Raw genomic sequence first — 18,456 nt, forward strand, 5'->3', positions numbered from 1 at the left:
TAGTACCCAATTTTATTCTAAGTTGTATGCGCTCAATTAAACGAACGTCGGCGCCATAGCACACACAAGAAGCCCGGGACGCCAAGTAACACCCTGTCCAGATTCGATTCACTTAAAGAATATAGTAACTTTTCTTACCCATGGTCTATCGCACTATTAAAAGCGAAATTATGCACCAAAGCGCTAACAGAATAGCACAAGGCGCCAAATCGAACCCTACCGGGACGCCGAGGGACGTGTCTGATTCATTTTAATAAACGAATATAATACCCCAAGCTTATCCGCAAACGGAAAGAAAAAAGTAAACACAGAGGACTTTAGGAGTTTTTTCTAAACTGTTATTGATTAAAAATTATTTGCAGTGCAAAGCAATGTCATCTTATGGAAACGCTGAAGCTATAAAACATAAGCATAGCTCTTAAAATAAATTGTTTTTTCGATCTTGCCTTTACAATCGAAAACGTTGTAAAAATTCAACTGCTAAACGTACTGTTAAAATGTTTGCTTAAAAAAGTACGCACTATGGTAGGTAAAGTAAAAACGACGTTCATCATGTTTGGTGCGACGGACAAAAACTAATTCCTCTAAGTGCGCAAAAAAAGACACAGATAACAACCAGCGGGTATTCCCGTTCCCGGATAAAGATGTCTTTTGTTACGTCAACTGTCTTTGATTTAAAATAATAATTAGTAAACAGTGCGTTCAGTGTATAAAATAAATGAAAGGCAATATTAAGGATACATACCACATTTCAGATGATTAATCACCGCCATTTATGTAATTATTTTTCCGCGATACCAAAACAAAGAACTAAAAGTAAAAAAAAAATTATATAGTGAAGTAATTCGGAAGGAAAATTAGCAATAGTTACAATCGAGGGACAAGGGGGATAACTAAACCTAGTCAACGTACATGGACGACGTAGAGCCAAAGACAATACATTTTATAAAAACCTGAAAAATTATTAACAAACACATAAAATCGACATGACATTATTTTGGTTGGGGACTTTAATTTCGTGGAAGACAGATTAGACATTGTAGGACCAAAAACATCAATCGAAAGCGCTTAACCGCAGACAAACCACACACTTACTTAATCATCAACATTAAAACATACTTTAAAATAGTCGTCACATAGAGAGCACGATATCCACACACCTTACAAACCACCCACGGAAGTAACACATCTGGGAATAGATTTTGTCTAGACAGAATTCACGCACCAGTGAACATGAAAATTGACAAAGTAGAACGCCTATTCTCAACACTACATACATTACGACCATACAGCAGTTCTGACAAGTTTAAACAAAAACAAACACAAAACAAACAAAAACACGACACATACTGGAAACTCATAAAATACACTATTAATAGACGGGCGCTACATCAAAACTGTAAAAGACATAAACCGATTGTACACAGAGTCAGCAATAAAATCAAAAAAAATTCAACATTGGGAAGATTTTAAACAAGACATTAAGCGGATAGCTATTCAATATGCTTGTAGCATTAACAGCTTTAGGGCGCACATAGAAATTAAACTAGAAAAAAAGTATACTTAAAGGAATTAACAAGAACAAAGAACAAATAGACTCAATAGAGACGGAACGTTCATAAATACAGGAGTACAAATATAGAGGAGCACAAATTTGAAGTAGAATAGAAATAAACCGGGAGTGATCTTCCCTAAACTTTCTCGAATATTCTTATATAAAACAACAGGGGATGGGAACTCGGGCTATAGACATGATTTTTAATCCATTTTAAATACTTAAAGTTTTAAAAATAGAATAAAATCTCGTAGACAAAAAGAATTGCACACCAAGCGAACGCCAAATAAAAAAAGGGATAATAGTGCGCAATATTATTAGTACTTTAAAAATTTACATTAGTTTTTTTTAGAAATCGGAAGTAGCGTAAATTACTACTTCCGGTCAACGGAAATTACTCAAAATTTAACAGAAGGTAGAGAATTAGATCTTTTACTTACATGTGAAATTTCATTTATCTATCTGAAATAGTACTCAAGTTATAGGCTTTTGAAAACGTCAAAGTAGAAAAAGTACCACTTCCGGTTATCAGAAATCTCTCAAAAGTTGATACGGATCTACGATTTTGATAAAATACTTATATATGAAATTTCATCAACCTAGCTCTAACGGTACTCAAGTTATCGTGTTTACACACGGACAGACAGACAGACAGACACACAGACACACAGACATACGGACAGAATTGCAAAGCCCAGTTTTTCTGACTGGATTACGCATAAAACCTCTTAATTTTGATAAATCTGGATTGATAATTTTTGCCCGATTAAAATAAGTCCTCTATACTTCGGATGTGATGAAGGACTGAGGTGTAATACGGTGAAAATTGTTAAAATTTCAAGTGATTTTTGTGCACGATTACAATACTTTCTCTATACTTCGTATATACGGGAAAGTAAAAAAGGCTCGGAAAACTCCTCACACCACACCTTAATTTTAGAATAAAGCTTTCAGAGAGCAAAACAAATCACACATCTCATAGACATCAATAACCAAGAGACGACTGACCCGTAAACAATTCAATCAATATTTATAGTTTACTAGCGTACCCGTCCCCGCGCGTTGGCGCGTGAATAGAAGAAAGTCTGAAGAAATATATAATAAGAGTTTCATCCATGCGTTACCAATCCTATATTCTTAGACGCGTCACCTTGTGTTCTAAAAGTGTGTTATTTAAAAGTAAACAATTTTTTAAAATGTATTATAGGGCCTTTAGCCTTTGGGGGCAGAAACTGAATTTTTTTCGCAGCCAAATCGCACCCTAACATCGCGCCGGGGACATGCCTGATTCAATTTAGTGAGCGACTGTAACGCCCCATCATATCCATTGTCTATCACACTGTTTAGAATGAACGTAGTCGCCAAAGCACTCGCGTGAAAGACCAAAGCGCCAAATTGCATCCTACCTGGAGCGGCACGTGCGAAATTAACCCCCCCCCCCCTTTTCAGCCGACCTAACACCCCACCCCTTCCCCTCCTCCTCTTCTTTTAGCTATCTTTAGAGAAATGTTTCTGCTAGAACAATGCCACAAAAATTTCAATAGATCATACCAAACATTAAAAACGCAAACCCAAAACCGATCCTAAATTAACCCAAAACTATAGACTATAGATATATTTCTCTTATAAACACCGATTATAAAATTCTAACAAAAGCTCTAATCTTTAAAAATTGAACCACCCTTGCATAAAATAATAAATGTAGACCAACAACAAAGCAAAATCACAGGTCGGAACATACAAAATTACAATCACTTAATTTGAGACATCATCCACTACACACGAGAAAAACACACAAGCATGCATACTCAGTTTAGACTTAAAAAATGTCCACCGGTTAGCTTACACATACCTTCACAAAATCTTACAAGCAAACAGTTTAGGACAATACTTTACGACATGGATAAAAATAAACTATTTTAATGCACATAGTCACCTACTGATAAACCATATTTCCCAACCCTTTAGAATAAATAAATCAGACCGACAAGGTTGCCCCCTATCTCCAATCCTTTATATACTAACACTTGAACCTCTGTTAGAATGCATTAGACAAACAAGAGATATCAGAGGAATCGACATACCAAACCAAACAAACACAAACATTCTAGTGTAAGCTGATGACACAGCCTTTATCCTCCAAACCTTTATATTAGGGGTCTCAAAACTACAGCCCGCGGGCCTAAAACGGCCCGCGAAGTCCTCTCATCCGGCCCGCGGAGATCTTTTTGTTCAAGGAAAAAAACTTTGCCCAGAAAAAAATAGACATGTCTGGAAGAAACTGGCCCCCAAACTGAAATTTGATAGTTAATGCGGCCCTCGGAATGAAAAGTTTGGAGACCCCTGATCTAGATCTAGATGATCTAGAATCTCTAGATCTAGATGATCTAGAATCTCTAGATCTAGATGATCTAGAATCTCTAGATCTAGATGATCTAGAATCTAGATGATCTAGAATCTCTAGATCTAGATGATCTAGAATATCTAGATCTAGAATATCTAGATTTAGAAACCTAATAGAAGTTTTTTTTTTAAGTTTAGCCCGAGCAAAATTGTATTGTATAAATTTTATAGCGTACGTAGATATAAATAATATTTGAATGAAATAGTTCATTTCTTTTTATTCTAAACACGGCAGATTTTTTTTTTTTTTTTTTTTTTTATTTATTTTTTTTTGTTTGTTTGGCTAAACACGGCAGATGACGTCATTAGTTAATGTATAAACATTAGTGACGTCACTGTTTTATGCATTCTTTTTCACAACTATAAACGCTTTTCCTGTTGCATAATTAAAACTGTTTTTCTAGATTCGAATACACCTTTATTTTTTATTTTTCTTCTTTAAATAAAATTGTGGTTATACATTTAAAACATCTACCATATTATTTTCAACAAAAGTCCGTAGCAAGTTCTCCATATTTCGCTGAAGATTATGACGTGGTATCCGTCGAAAATATTTTGCGGACAGAGAGAGAGAGAGAGAGCGAGAGAGAGAGAAAGAGAGAGAGAAGTGCGCACTTGGGCTTTTATATATTAGGATAATTTAGGACAAAAACTTAGTCTTGGTAAATTTATAACTCATGTATTAGATATAAATGATTATAAAGATTCACTTTAAATTAAAATAGTTGAAGAGCTAGGCTTATTTATGGAACCGTCAGTAGATAAAGGGTTGCACTTGAAATTTTCGTGGGGAGGGGGGATGCGGGCGAACTAAAATTTCTAGGGGGGGGGGGGGGACACTGTTAAAAGTATATATTTTCGATATTTCGTTAGGGGGGGGGGCGATAGCCTATTTTCGAGGGGGGGGGCGGTTACCTTGAAGAAACACTTCTTCTTCTTCGCTCTTAATTTTCAGTGTTGGTAGGGATCTAGCCTTATCTGCCAGAAGAAACACTGCTTTAGATTTTCTTAGTGATGACGACAGAGTTAACATATTTGTTTTTTAAAATTTAGTGTTATTAACATTTAGATGCCTTCAAGAATTCACGTCAAGTTTGTTACAGAGCGTAAGAAATATTTGGAAAAACAGATACAAGTTCTGGAACCTGTTTTGGGAAATATGAAAAAGGTAAGTCATTACAAACTAAAAATCTTCGTAATACTTAAAATGTAAAAATCATTTTATTCACGATAAAGTAGGTTTAGCGTTTTTCGAAGTGAATGTGTTAAAAACACAGAACAACATCACATGTTTATGAATATAGCACTCAAACATTTGTAATGGTATAGCAGTACAACACGTTGTCACTTGACAATTTTGTTGTTGTTTGCTTTAACCAGGTTGTTGCAAAAAGTAAGGCGTGGCTAGAAGAAAAAACTGACCAATCATCTGTCAGCTACATCGAGCTATCACAAGAACTGGACACAGCAGCCACGGCCTTGTTGGATGTGACGTCACATATTTTAGGTCAGTACTCTAATAGTTTTTATAATTTAAAATCTCAAAGCCTACTGTCATGTGTCATGGGTGTTCAGTAATGAAGTGTTTCTACTGAGAAAAATGCAACGAAATTGTTTTACAGTTTAGTTTACAGACATTACAAATACTAAGTTAAAGGGATATAATTTTACTGTCTAACAAACCACTTTCCACTTTTCTATGAAATCGACGTCACATTAGTGAATATTGTAAATCATTATATGAACGAAAAAAAAGATTTTTACAATCACATCGTGTAACCTTATTCGCCCTAAAACAACGTTGAAGAGCCTTAAAGTTTTTTTTTTTTAAAATTACTTTTCATTATAAAATCGATAATTATTCTTGTAAAAGTTAAATTTAAAACAATATATAGATTTCGACTTTTTTGGAATTATTTGTATTTGTATACATTTGGATCATATTCAAAGTTGTTTTTGATCAGAGTATTACATGGTTTGCGTTATAGTTTAACTAGCTAAAATAGCCACATTTATTGTGTGTAGTAAAATAATCCTTGTTTACTTCAACTGCAATTAAAATAAAATTCTCAACCCCAATCTACTAGACGAGGACAACATGGATGTCAACAAACCAACGCCATCTTTACCACAGCCTGACACACAGACAACAGCAAAATTTCTAACAGTAGAATCACCAAGACAACTCAAGACACAAGTTCAACACACAGCTGGTATATTATATTATTCTTTGAATAACACGTCAAATAAAAGCATCATACTGTAAACCAATGTACGATTGATACAGGGGCGTAGCGAAGGGGGGGGTTGGGAGCGGGGGGTGCGGACAGCACCGGGTGATACCATTTAGGGGGGTGACACCAAGGCAAAAAAATAGCAAAATATATAGAGAAAAACTTGAGGGGGGGGGGTGCAAATCAAAAGTTTTATTGGGTGGGGGTGCAAATCGAAAACTTGAGGGGGGGTGCAAATCGAAAACTTGAAAGTTTGTCCCCGGGAAGGGTCGGAACGCCTCTGGGGGTGGGGGGGGGGGGGGGGTAACACAATTAAGTGCCGCACCGGGTGAAACCCGACCTCGCTACGCCATTGGATTGATACATTTGTTTAATTTCATTTTTAACAGTCTATTTTTCAAGATTTGGAACATTTTAAATTACAAACTTATATTTGCGACTATTCTCAGTTGAAGAACATCCTGACCTAGAGCGACGACTCGCCTATATTGAAACAACACTATCTTCACTACAGGACACACAACACAAGTCTACAGATGACATATCAGAAATAAAACAATGGAGAGACAATTTTGTAACAGAACAGAGTGATATGGGGGTAAACATTGAACAACTGACTAAAAACCAAAAGCAGAATTTTAAAAACTTTAGAAAACAAATGAATGAACAAGATAACAAAGTAAAGGAGCTGAACATAGAAATTGAAAGTTTAAAAGAAAAAGAATCCAAGTCAAATAAATCACTAGAGAAACTGTCTCTAGATATGAAAGAATATGAAAACAACTTACTGAAAATAAATAAGGAGATGCAAGATCACACGGATAAAACAGACAGTATAACTGTTGAAATTAAAAGACATTCTGATTTGATTGTTACAGTACAAGAAGATAATAAAAACGTGGTCGATAAATCAACCAAACTTGAGAAGATGCAATCAAAGGTAAACTTTCAAATTACTAATTAAATGGGTAAACAATTATACACCTACTTACCGGTTTACCAACTCCGTATATTTTAACCGAATAGTAACGTGTAATCAAAAGTCACTTGATTTAATTTTTCGACCAATAAAACTTTTGATTTTGCAACTAATTTTATGTCTGCAATTTTAATCTACAATAGAAATATTCAAATTTGTAATAATTAATTTAGCACAATGTGATGTACAAACTCCTACAACAAAGATTGATGCCCATTGACAAACTGATTCAAATCTTTAACCAGAACTTGGAAACAAGGGAAAAAAGAAAAAAAAAGGTATGTTTGTAATCATTTTATTAAACAATAAATTGCTACATTTAATAAAGAAATGCAATAATTACTTACACGCTGTTATTAGTCCAGTCATTTTCATCCTTTTTCGTTAATACATTTATATTTATAAAACAGCTTCAAATTATTTTGAATTCTTACAAGCCATTTCCAATTATTGTCATTGAAGCTATTGTATGTTATACGTAACTATGTGATTATTTCATTTACATAATTTTACTTGTATTTTAATTTAGCTTGACAATATTGAAAATACTATCTCAAAACTGTCGAAACATTTTCATCTGATCGGTAAGTGTGCTATGAAAAAACGAACGAAAGAAAATGAATAAATTATTATGTTAAAACAATAATAATTTAACAGGAAATATACTTTATTTCTAGTGAAAATGTTACACAACTAATAGTTTGACGTAGATGTACGGAGTGGTCTAGCGCTAGAGAGCTGGACTGCTAACCCGTAAGTCTCGATTTCGAATCCGGGTTCAAGTAAGTAGACCGTCCCTGAGTCCACCCAACTCTGATGGGTACCTAACTCACGTTAGGAAAAGTAAAGGCGGCTGGGCATAGTGCTGACCACACTATCTCTTCATATGCCGAGGTCACAGAAACAAGTGAACTCTACTTCACTTGCCCCATAGACCGTCAGGTTTGAAAAGGGAAACTTTAATTTACTTTACTTACTTTATCGTAGAGTAATCGATGCTAACCGATCTGTACAATATCTTACCTCTTTTCGATTTCTTTTCATCCTCTAATTTGCCCCTCCCCCACCCCCCGTCCGGCCCTACAAATTGCTGTCATTACACGGACAGATAATATCGTGATGTTCGTTAGCCAGACAGACCATAACATGATGTTCCTTAGCCAGACAGACCATAACGTGATGTTCGTTAGCCAGACAGACCATAACGTGGTGTTTGTTAGCCAGACAGACCATAACGTGGTGTTCGTTAGCCAGACAGACCATAACGTGATGTTCGTTAGCCAGACAGACCATAACGTGATGTTCGTTAGCCAGACAGACCATAACGTGATAAAGAATGGAACATTTCACTCACCCATAGTGCCAGTCTCTAGACCCGTGGGTTTCCGTCAGGTGTTTGTTTCCTCACTTGGTACATTACACCAAGCGGCGCCCCCCCCCCCCCCCTCTGAAATAAGTCTACTCCCCCCCCCTCTGAAAAAAGTCTACCGCCTCCCACCCCCCACCCCCGAACGAAATGGAATTTATATAGAAAATATATACATTTAACAGTGTCCTCCCCCCTCACCAAAGAAAGTCTACAGCCCCCCCCCCCCCCCGAAAATTTCAAACTGTGTCGCATTAAATCCAGTAATCAAATCTAAAACAAAATTTTAACTATAAAGTTAAAAAAAAATTATTATATTTTTAATATCTTAGTATCTAATTAATTTCAATTAACATGAAATAAACAATAGTACACGTTGTCATCGGTTTTATCAGAATAACTTTTGTCCATTTATTTTTTGTTTCGATAGATTAACCTTCTATAATTAAACTATAATGTGAACACATACAGAACGTAATAAACGTATATGGAGTTTGTTTTACTTTCGGCGACTTTTTACGAGTCTGGCTACACTTGTATAAAATTAATAGTTTTAATCGTATTAGATGATAAACTAAGAAAACTAGACCGAGGGGGGTTACTAAATTAATAATGAAATGCATTGTTTTAGAGAAAATTATTTAAACAATTTCAAAGATAAATGTAAATGCACATTGTATAAATTAAATAGTCAGAGCATGTGTGAAATTAAACATGTACATCATACATGTGTTTTCTAATCAACAGAGTCACGTGTATGTAACAGATATGTTTGTCATGCGGAGCTTGCTGATCCCACACCTGTCAGTACTGGATTAATTATTTCAACCTTTGATGAAGTACGTGAATATAACGGTCAACATTTTAATCAAACAACAGGAAAATTTGAATCACCACACGATGGTTTATATCTTGTATGTGTGACTCTAAATGAATGGGAAGATAAACAGATTGAAGTTGAGGTGGTGGCTGGAGGCGTGTGGTGGAAGTCTATAGAAGTGAAATGTGCCAACACTAACGCTGCTGGGTCAGTGGTTGTTGACTTGAAGAAAGGTCAAGAACTTTACATTGAAGTGTCTGACGCAGATCAAGACGCAGAGTTATCAAGCTACAGTAGTTTTACTATCGTTAGTTTATAGAAGTACAACACAAAACATGTTGGATGGTAAATTCTCAAAAATAAAATATATAACCAATATGTTAAATACACGCAATCAACGTACTCAAATGGTTTATTTGTTATTTGTTTACTTATCATTATACACTTCCATATAATTTAATGTGATCACCAATTAATGTTCTACTTGAATTAAATAAACATGTGTAATGACCGCTCTCCGACAGCCGCGGAGAGAGCGGACACCCCGGGTTCGTTTGGGATGGTACTGACAGAAGTCACGCTAATGGAATCCCAACAACTTGCCGTGAGCTCGTTGTTGATGTCTAGGGGTAAAACACAACAAATTGAAGAGACTCAACACGACTTAAAACTGTCAATACACTTTTAATAAGTGTAAAAGAAACTACGACACTGTGTCTGTACAAAATGTACAGACTTTAAGAGTACAATAAATAAACTCAAATTTCCAACTTACAGTTTAATAAAATCACTAGATATCACAGCTGTGGCTTAGTATATTAAATACCATTAAAGAACATTACTTGACACAATTGAATGGCATGATAAATACCTCAAATATTAATAAGAGACATATTGCCTCTACAACAATAGAAACCCAAATAAAGGGCAACTTATCACCGATGTGACAAAAGGTGCAATCATACACCAAAACAAAATATCAGTAATACTACAAATGTTACACAATACCTTATATAAGTAAATAAGTTATGCCCCAAACTACACAACTGAAAATAGGCTGCTCTTAGACATGAATTGCCCGAGATTAAATGCAACTCAGTATTAGGGGAGATCACTCACAAGTCCTACGACTATTGGTTGAGGATCTGTTAAGGATCCTCACAGTCGCAAGATCATTGGTCGAGGATCTGCTAGGAATTATACAATCCAATCACATGACGTGACGGAGTTCAGTTGACCGATGAGAACCGGTGAACTAACAACTCTCCCAAGGTCAATTACAAAACTCAGGAGACTAAATAATATAAATAAATAAAAACACCTCTGTAGGTCACACATGTAACTGTATTTTTACATACATATTTACTTCTCTGTATGAGAGCTTTATGTGTAATATATAATTTATGTACTTTAATGTTATAAAAATAAAAATACAATGTTTGTGTGTGTTAAATATAAAACTTATAAATAAGAAGTTGTTTTTCGAGATTAAAAACGGCTACACTCGAGTATGTTTTTATATATTAATTTTTTTACTTTCTCGTATACGAAGTATAGAGAAAATATTGAAATCGTTTTACTTCACCCTGAGTGGGAAAAACATAGTTTTGCAATATTGTATTTCCCTCTGTGTGTATAATGTGTGTGTTTATGTCGGTAAACACAATAACTTAAGCACTGTTACAGCTAGGTTGATGAAATTTCATATATAAGTATTATTTCAAATTTGTAGATCCGTATCAAACTTTTCAGTAATTTCCGATAACCGGAAGTGGAACTTTTTCTACTTTCAATTTTTCAAAAGCATCCAACTTGAGTACTATTCAAATAGATAAACAAAATCTCATATGTAAGTAAAAGATCTAATTCACTGCCATCTGTCAAATTGTAAGTAATTTCTGTGGAAATAGTAATTTAAGCTATTTCCGATTTCACAAAAAACGAATGTGTTATACACATTTTTTTGGCGCTCCCTTGGTGTTCAATTTTTTTTCTAGGAGATTCTATCTATTTTTAAAAGTTTAATTAATTAAAAATTGATTTGAAATATTGTCTACATCCCTAGTTACCATCCGCCGTAGTGTTATATAAGAATATTCGAGAAAGTTTAGGGAGATCACTCCCGGTTTATTTAGTGTACGCTATCCATGGGTCTAGTTAAGATTAAGCTATATCTTTCAATTTAATGAGACGATTTCCAACAATTCTTTTCTAGAAGAAACATAATTGAGGATAGAAAAGAAGAACTGCTTACTCAGAAACTATGTCTTTGCACAGTTCATTAAACAGACGGGTGTTTAGGGTCCAGATTTATTAAAATTTACGATTTTTCTCATCAAATTAAGTGTCTCTTGCAGAGGAGTGAGAAGAGTATTGCTTGCAAAAGTATACATGTAAATTATGCACAGTATTCTCGTTGATTGTAAAACAACATTTTTACTTCTTTCTTAAATCCTGAATTTTACCCAGGCATAGATGGTGTACCATCTGTACAAACCCAACAACGGTCAAGCTCTTTAATCCTCCAGTTTCAAAAACGTATTTAGTTTCTCCATGATACCGTCACTTTCTGTAGTAGTTTATGTTCACTACCAAATAGAAACGTTTCTTTTATACCATTTGAATGAATATATGTTACAGAGACAAGCAATAGCGAGCGTGAGCTTAAGTCTGTTGATTGCATCACTAGAAAAGTGAACAATGGCGAAAGCTTAATTTAATTAAAAATATGTTCTTTAGCACGTACGGTGCTTTCTTTACGAAGTTCTCACTAACACAAATAATATTCTGAAAATTTCAATCTGTTTCTTATAAAAATCAGCCAGGAAACGAAAGCTCTTCAGAAACATGTGATTTTCCAAGTAAAGTGTTTTATAGGAAAAAATATATATAAAAAGAAAGGTAAATAAAACATCAATTGAAAGAATCGCACTTGCTTTCGTCGTTCAAATAAAATTTCAACAAATTTTAACAAAATAGTTTTCCTGGATAACACTAGCTTTAATGATTATTATTAAATAAATGAAATTATTAAAACTTTAAGACATTATAAAACAAAACTTAAGAAAAAAAAAATTCTTTTGAATTTTTTTTCTGAAAGTTGGCGCCTCCATGAAGTGTCCACAGTTTTGGAACCAGTGTTATAAGGCTTAAGTGAAAACTACTTTTATTTTCATAAACAATAAATAAAAATGTATTTAAATAAATTTTAAATGAATGTAGTCAACACAACTTTTAAATAATATTCATTTTTTTAATAGGTGATGACAAATCGAAAAATTAACTCTGGTGCGAAACAAACTGTATGAGTGACATAATCAAACATTTTGGGACGACGTGGCTAAAGAGGTAGAGCGCTAGGCTGCTAACCCGAAAGTCTCGAGTTCGAATTCTGGTTCAAGTAAAGAGAGCATACATGATCCCACCCAGCTCTGATGGCTACCTAACTCAAGTTAGGGAAAGTAAAGAGGGCTGGGCAAAGTGTTGACCGCACACAGCATTTACATGTCGAGGTCAAAAACTCTTCTTTATTTACTTTACTTCTGTTCACACATTTAAAACTTATTGTGATGGTTTACAGACCCATTGGAGAAACTAAATGGATTACCAAAGCTCAACATCCTTTTTACAGACATCTCTTACATAAGATAATATTGCGCTTTCGCTATGTTCAGGTTTCCATGGCCTACTGCGTCTGAACAAGTGAGGTGCATGTCATCTACATTTGTTAATTTATCATTTTCATGCAAATTTTCACCCGGGAAAATATATGGAAGCAATATACTCACACACAACTAAAAACAAGCATACATTTTAAAATAATTACACATTAATTACGTAATAATTAATTACATATAAATTTAACAATTTTAACACAATTTTTAAACTATGAAACTATAAAGTATAATAACTATTGGCCATATATTTTTCGTTTTCAAACTGCGTAATTTTAATTTAAATATATAGCCGACAGAAAATTTAGTTTTATAAGGCGTTACACTTTTGAATGAGCAAAATGATCTTAAATGCTTGTTTTTGAAAATAAGAATATGAATGAAGTAACGTCACTATAAATAAAGTTATTTTTCCGAATGTTTACAGTTAAAGAGGTGTTTCTACCAGTTAATTTATCAAAGGTCACTAAATTAATACGTGTTAAACAGTTTGGTAAAAACAAAATTATTCTTTACATAAATACGTGTTTAACAGTTTGGTAAAAACAAGATTATTCTTTATATAAATACGTGTTTAACAGTTTGGTAAAAACAAGATTATTCTTTACTTACATACGTATTTAACAGTTCTACACATAGTGCAGCTGCTCTCATGCAACCTAAATTACAAACAAAACAACAACAACAACAACAAAAATACAAACTTTTGACTTTTAGTATAATATAGATAGTCGTACAATTTACAACTTCCAATTTATGACATCTGGTAGATCAAAGATTTGTTTTTATGAGTTGTGTTAGTGTGAGCAGTATAGTGCTAATGAATTTTTGGTGCGAAAGATCTAATAACTGCATGGAATGATGACGCTTATGAAAGATAATGACGTTTTTGGCTAGGGAGTGAGTGCTAGAGGTACTCCATTTGTCCCGAAGTAAATTAGAATAATTTAGAATGACCGAGTCGGATAGTGGAACTCTCATACGCGCTTGGTAGAGGAACCCGGTGTCAACCCTCTCATTCACCCCTAATATAGATGAAGAACTGCTGTGTGTAAGTAAATATTAAAGTGTATTATATAATTGCGGTGCTGATAAAATGTATGAGTTTTTAAATTTGCAATTTATATTGCTCAACTTTTGCTAAGCCAACGCTATTTAAAAAAAACAACTTACCAACAGCTCGTAAATCACGTGATAATGTTACACTATTATTTTGAAGACTTTCCAGCTAAAACAAAGATAAATCACGGGGTATGTAAAACCTGTTAGTTATTTCGCAAAGTAATATATATATATATATATATATATATATATATATATATATATATATATATATATATATATATATATATATATATGTATATATATATATATATATTTATATATATGTATATATATGTATATATATATAATATATGTTTTCAAGCATATATAAATGTACATATAATATAAATAATAATGTGATTATTTTCATTTAAATGTACATACGTGATTACTGTTTGTATTATACTCTAAAATATATATCCGAAATCAATTGGTACCTTTTAAACATTGCCTTCACTATCTCCCACGTTCTGATTAAAAACTAATAATTTTGTCAATAGGTATCAACCTTTGTTGTAGGAGTTTGTAAACAATACTGTGCTAAAAAGGAAATATTTTATAATTAAAATATTATGTAACTATTTATCATTGCTAAATAAAGTAAAAATAGTTTAACTAGAAAATTGATAATGTTGGTTATTAAAGTTTCTAGATATAAATGCTTTTATTGTTCAATTGCAAATTGATGATGTACATGTTTGTAATCATAAACCAGTGCACGCTTTAGGGCAATGAAGATTTACATAAATAACCTTAGCTACTAGCGCCTTTAACTTCTTTGTTGTATCCATTACAGTATTTTTACTATCCTCTTGTAAAGTAGAAATCAAATCAGAATGTTTTTTTTATTTCTTTTGTCATACTGTCTGTTTTACTTGTGTTATCTTGTATCTTTTTACTTATTAAGTGCAGGTTATTTTTACATTCTTTAATTTTTTAAAGAAAGTTTCTCTAGTGTTTTGTTGGTCTTGTTTTCTTTTTCTTTTAAAGTTTCAATTTCTTTATTCATTTCCTTTACTTTATTATCTTGTTCACTTATTTGTTTTCTAAGTTTTTTAAAATTCTGTTTTTGTTTCTTAGTAGACTGCTCCCTATTTATGTTATGGTCATATTTTTTTATTTGTAACTTATCTCGCCATCGTTTTATTTCTGATATATTATCTTGATTATTTTGTTGCGTGTATTGAAGTGAAGATAAAGTTGTTTCAATCTGTTGTATTCTGTTTGCCATATCTGTTTTTAATAGAACACACCTTTTGTGATTTAAATATATATGATTTATTAAATCATTCCTGTAACACGCCTTAAATAAACATTCGTTATAAAAAATTCAAAGTATAAAAAATATGATCTTAAATATATTTTCTAATTTATTTTTTTTGTTAATATTCGAGTATTCACCAACTAAACGATATTTTTCTTAACGCAAATAATAAAATATGATTACCTCTGTGTATTCTAATCGGTAAATACATATTCTGACTTAAACCATAATCTTAGAATTGAAACGAAAGCCTACACATATTATTTGAAATTTTGAACAGATATTTTTTTACCGGACCAATGTTCAACCCGCCCTTTTGATTCTACTGTATCAGGTTGTGTTCTGGTTTCTTGAGTAAATGGAGATGGAAGTGGTTCATTATCATCTATGCCATTGTTATCTTGTTCTTGGCGAAACAGGTTATATTTACTTCAACATTTCACACATAAAAACATTTATTAGAGATGGATCTAAATATTTGTTTTATTTTAAAGAGTCAATTTTTTAAAAATTTCGCCCATATTTTTCAATTAATTTATTTAAAAAAAAACATTTAAAAAAAAACGTTTAAATTACAAGAGTTTATAAAACATGCATTAATATTTTCTTTAAATATATAAAAATACACTACTATTTAAAGAAAAGCGTGGTTCACTATTATCTATTGGATAATTTTACTAATACTTAGTAATAGACCCACACTATTCTTTACAGTTATTTAGATAGTAGCGATTTATTATATACTAGACGTCGTTACACGTTATACGTGAGTTAAAGGCCTATGCATTCTAATGTTATACTTGTTTCAGAAAAAGATTTTTTAAAATAGTTATTAGTCAAAACGCAATGTGCTTTACTACACGTTGAACGATATTAGTGACAAAGCAAAGAAATTACTAAATAGCTAAATTCCGACTCATTTAAAATACCAATACCGTTTTCAAAACCAAATTATGTACACTTTTAGTCAACATAACACCAAATTAAATACACACAATAATTAAGAGACTTGAATAATTATGTTAAAAACTCGGCAGTTCAATGGTATGTTTGTTGATTTAAAAAAACAAAATTTCTATTAGTTTTGGCCGAGAAAATTATATACATTTCATAGCGTACTTCTTGATAAATAGATCTTTCGATCTCAATCAAATATGAATAAAATAGTTCATTTCTTCCTATTCAAAAATTGGTAGATGACACCATTAGCTATGCGTATTTTCCGTAGTTTAAACATGTAACATGTGACGTCGTTGTTTTTTGCGTTCTTGTCACAACTATAAACACTTTTTTTTGGTTGCATAATTAAAAATGTGTTTCTACATTCGAATATGCCTTTTTTTTAATTTCCTTCTTTAAATACATTTAGCTTATACATTTAAAAAATCTAACATATTATTTTAAAACAAAAGTCTCAATCGTTAAGTCCTCAATAAATCGCTAATCATACTGATCTCATAGCCTCAAAAATGTTGCAGAGAGAGAGAGCTAGATAAAGAGAGAGAGAGAGAGAGGAGAGAGAGAGAGAGATAAAGATAAAGAGAGAGAGAGAAAGAGGGGGGATAGAGAGAGAGATTGGCTTTTGTATATAAGGATTTAAAAATGAATATTCTCTCCTCTTATGTTTGTGTATTACATAAAACTTTTTTTTAAATACGTTTTTTCATGCATTTTTTTAGGAATTAAAAATTTTGCATGGAAACTTTTTAATGACAAGCTTTTATGTAACAAGAAAAAAATGATTTATAAAAATATATAATACTACACTACTATTTAAAAAACATACTTAAAATTTCTGACGACACATCCTACAAGGCAGTGGATACTGAGTTGAGTTCTTACTGTGACTCAATGTAGGTCAAGGACGGTAGGCTATTTTTATATTGTAGCCAAGTATTACTTTTCTCCACAACCTGGTTTTTATTTTGAAACAAGTTGAAGTTTTATATTTGTTTACCTGTATAATCTGGGGTAATTGAAACAATAACAGGTTCCACAATTCGAATCTGCTCTTGTAAATATTTCATGTGATTAGTGACTTGTCTGATTTGAATTCTCGGACGCATCTATGGAAAACACAGCTAGCTTAAGTAAGATACTCTCTAATGTGTGTTCATTCAGATAAGTATTTGACATCTGACATTAAGAAATCGAATAAGAGAAAAATTATTATGGAGAGTAGCCGGCTATTCTAACCAGATACTATGGCACTATTAGTTGCTTTGCACCGTCTTACAATATTTCATTACCTACAAACTAAATGTTTAAAGTTGGCAGTGAGAAAAATCTAACCGTTATTTCTAACAAAATTGGATTGCATTCATGTTACACATAGAGATAAGACGAACAGACAGATGTTGCCGTTAATAAAAAAAATGTAAAATCAAAATTCTTTTTTATTCAGAAAAAATAAGTTACTTTGCTTTAACATAAGATTAAAGTAGAAAGTAATTTAGTGCTAGATTCTGCAGGACTAAAGGTAACAATTGTTAGAGTTAGAATACAAAATACAGTATGATATTTTAACAGTTACACTACGTAAATTACCGTATTAATTACGTATGCCTATAATTTTAATATCTTTCAGCTACGTTTTATAATGTTAGACTTATATTATTTTTAAAAAACAAAAATTATTCCAAATACTAAATTTAGGAAAAATTTAATGCTTAATATACCTTACGTGATTATTTATTAAAATTAAAAAAATAGTTTATTTTTTTAATATAAAAGATAGATACACACAAATGATCATGTCGAACAGGATTTAGTTTTCTTCTGCATAAACTCTCATTATTTGTTTTCTCGATAGAAATTATTTAAACGTGAACTCTTCATGATTTGATTATATCTGAACTTTTACTGGACGTATATGTGTTCCTAACCTAATTCTAGACCTAACACAAAATCTAACAAAAAGTCTATATGCATATAATAAGAAATATATCGTATATACATATAATACATATGCAGGCCTATATATTAGTACATATGTAATGAAATTATACAGTATATTATGATACCTTCTTTAACTCAATGTGTTGTTGCAATAAAAAC

The 18,456-nt window shown here is 32.4% G+C and overlaps 1 protein-coding gene across 1 annotated transcript in view; it reads left to right on the top strand.

Annotated features, from left to right (window-relative positions):
* Window positions 1-18,456, top strand: part of LOC131947444 (uncharacterized) — a 41,582-nt gene that overhangs the window by 912 nt on the left and 22,214 nt on the right. The window contains exons 2-8 of the mRNA XM_059308656.1: window positions 5,028-5,126; window positions 5,339-5,465; window positions 6,046-6,171; window positions 6,642-7,132; window positions 7,345-7,449; window positions 7,701-7,755; window positions 9,285-9,650. Of these exons, the coding sequence (XP_059164639.1) occupies window positions 5,028-5,126; window positions 5,339-5,465; window positions 6,046-6,171; window positions 6,642-7,132; window positions 7,345-7,449; window positions 7,701-7,755; window positions 9,285-9,650 (1,369 nt within the window). The remainder of the gene's footprint in view (window positions 1-5,027; window positions 5,127-5,338; window positions 5,466-6,045; window positions 6,172-6,641; window positions 7,133-7,344; window positions 7,450-7,700; window positions 7,756-9,284; window positions 9,651-18,456) is intronic.

The sequence above is a fragment of the Physella acuta genome, unplaced genomic scaffold, assembly GCF_028476545.2.
Source record: "Physella acuta isolate Inbredline_101_S28 unplaced genomic scaffold, ASM2847654v3 ptg000592l, whole genome shotgun sequence".
Lineage (NCBI taxonomy): Eukaryota > Metazoa > Mollusca > Gastropoda > Physidae > Physella > Physella acuta.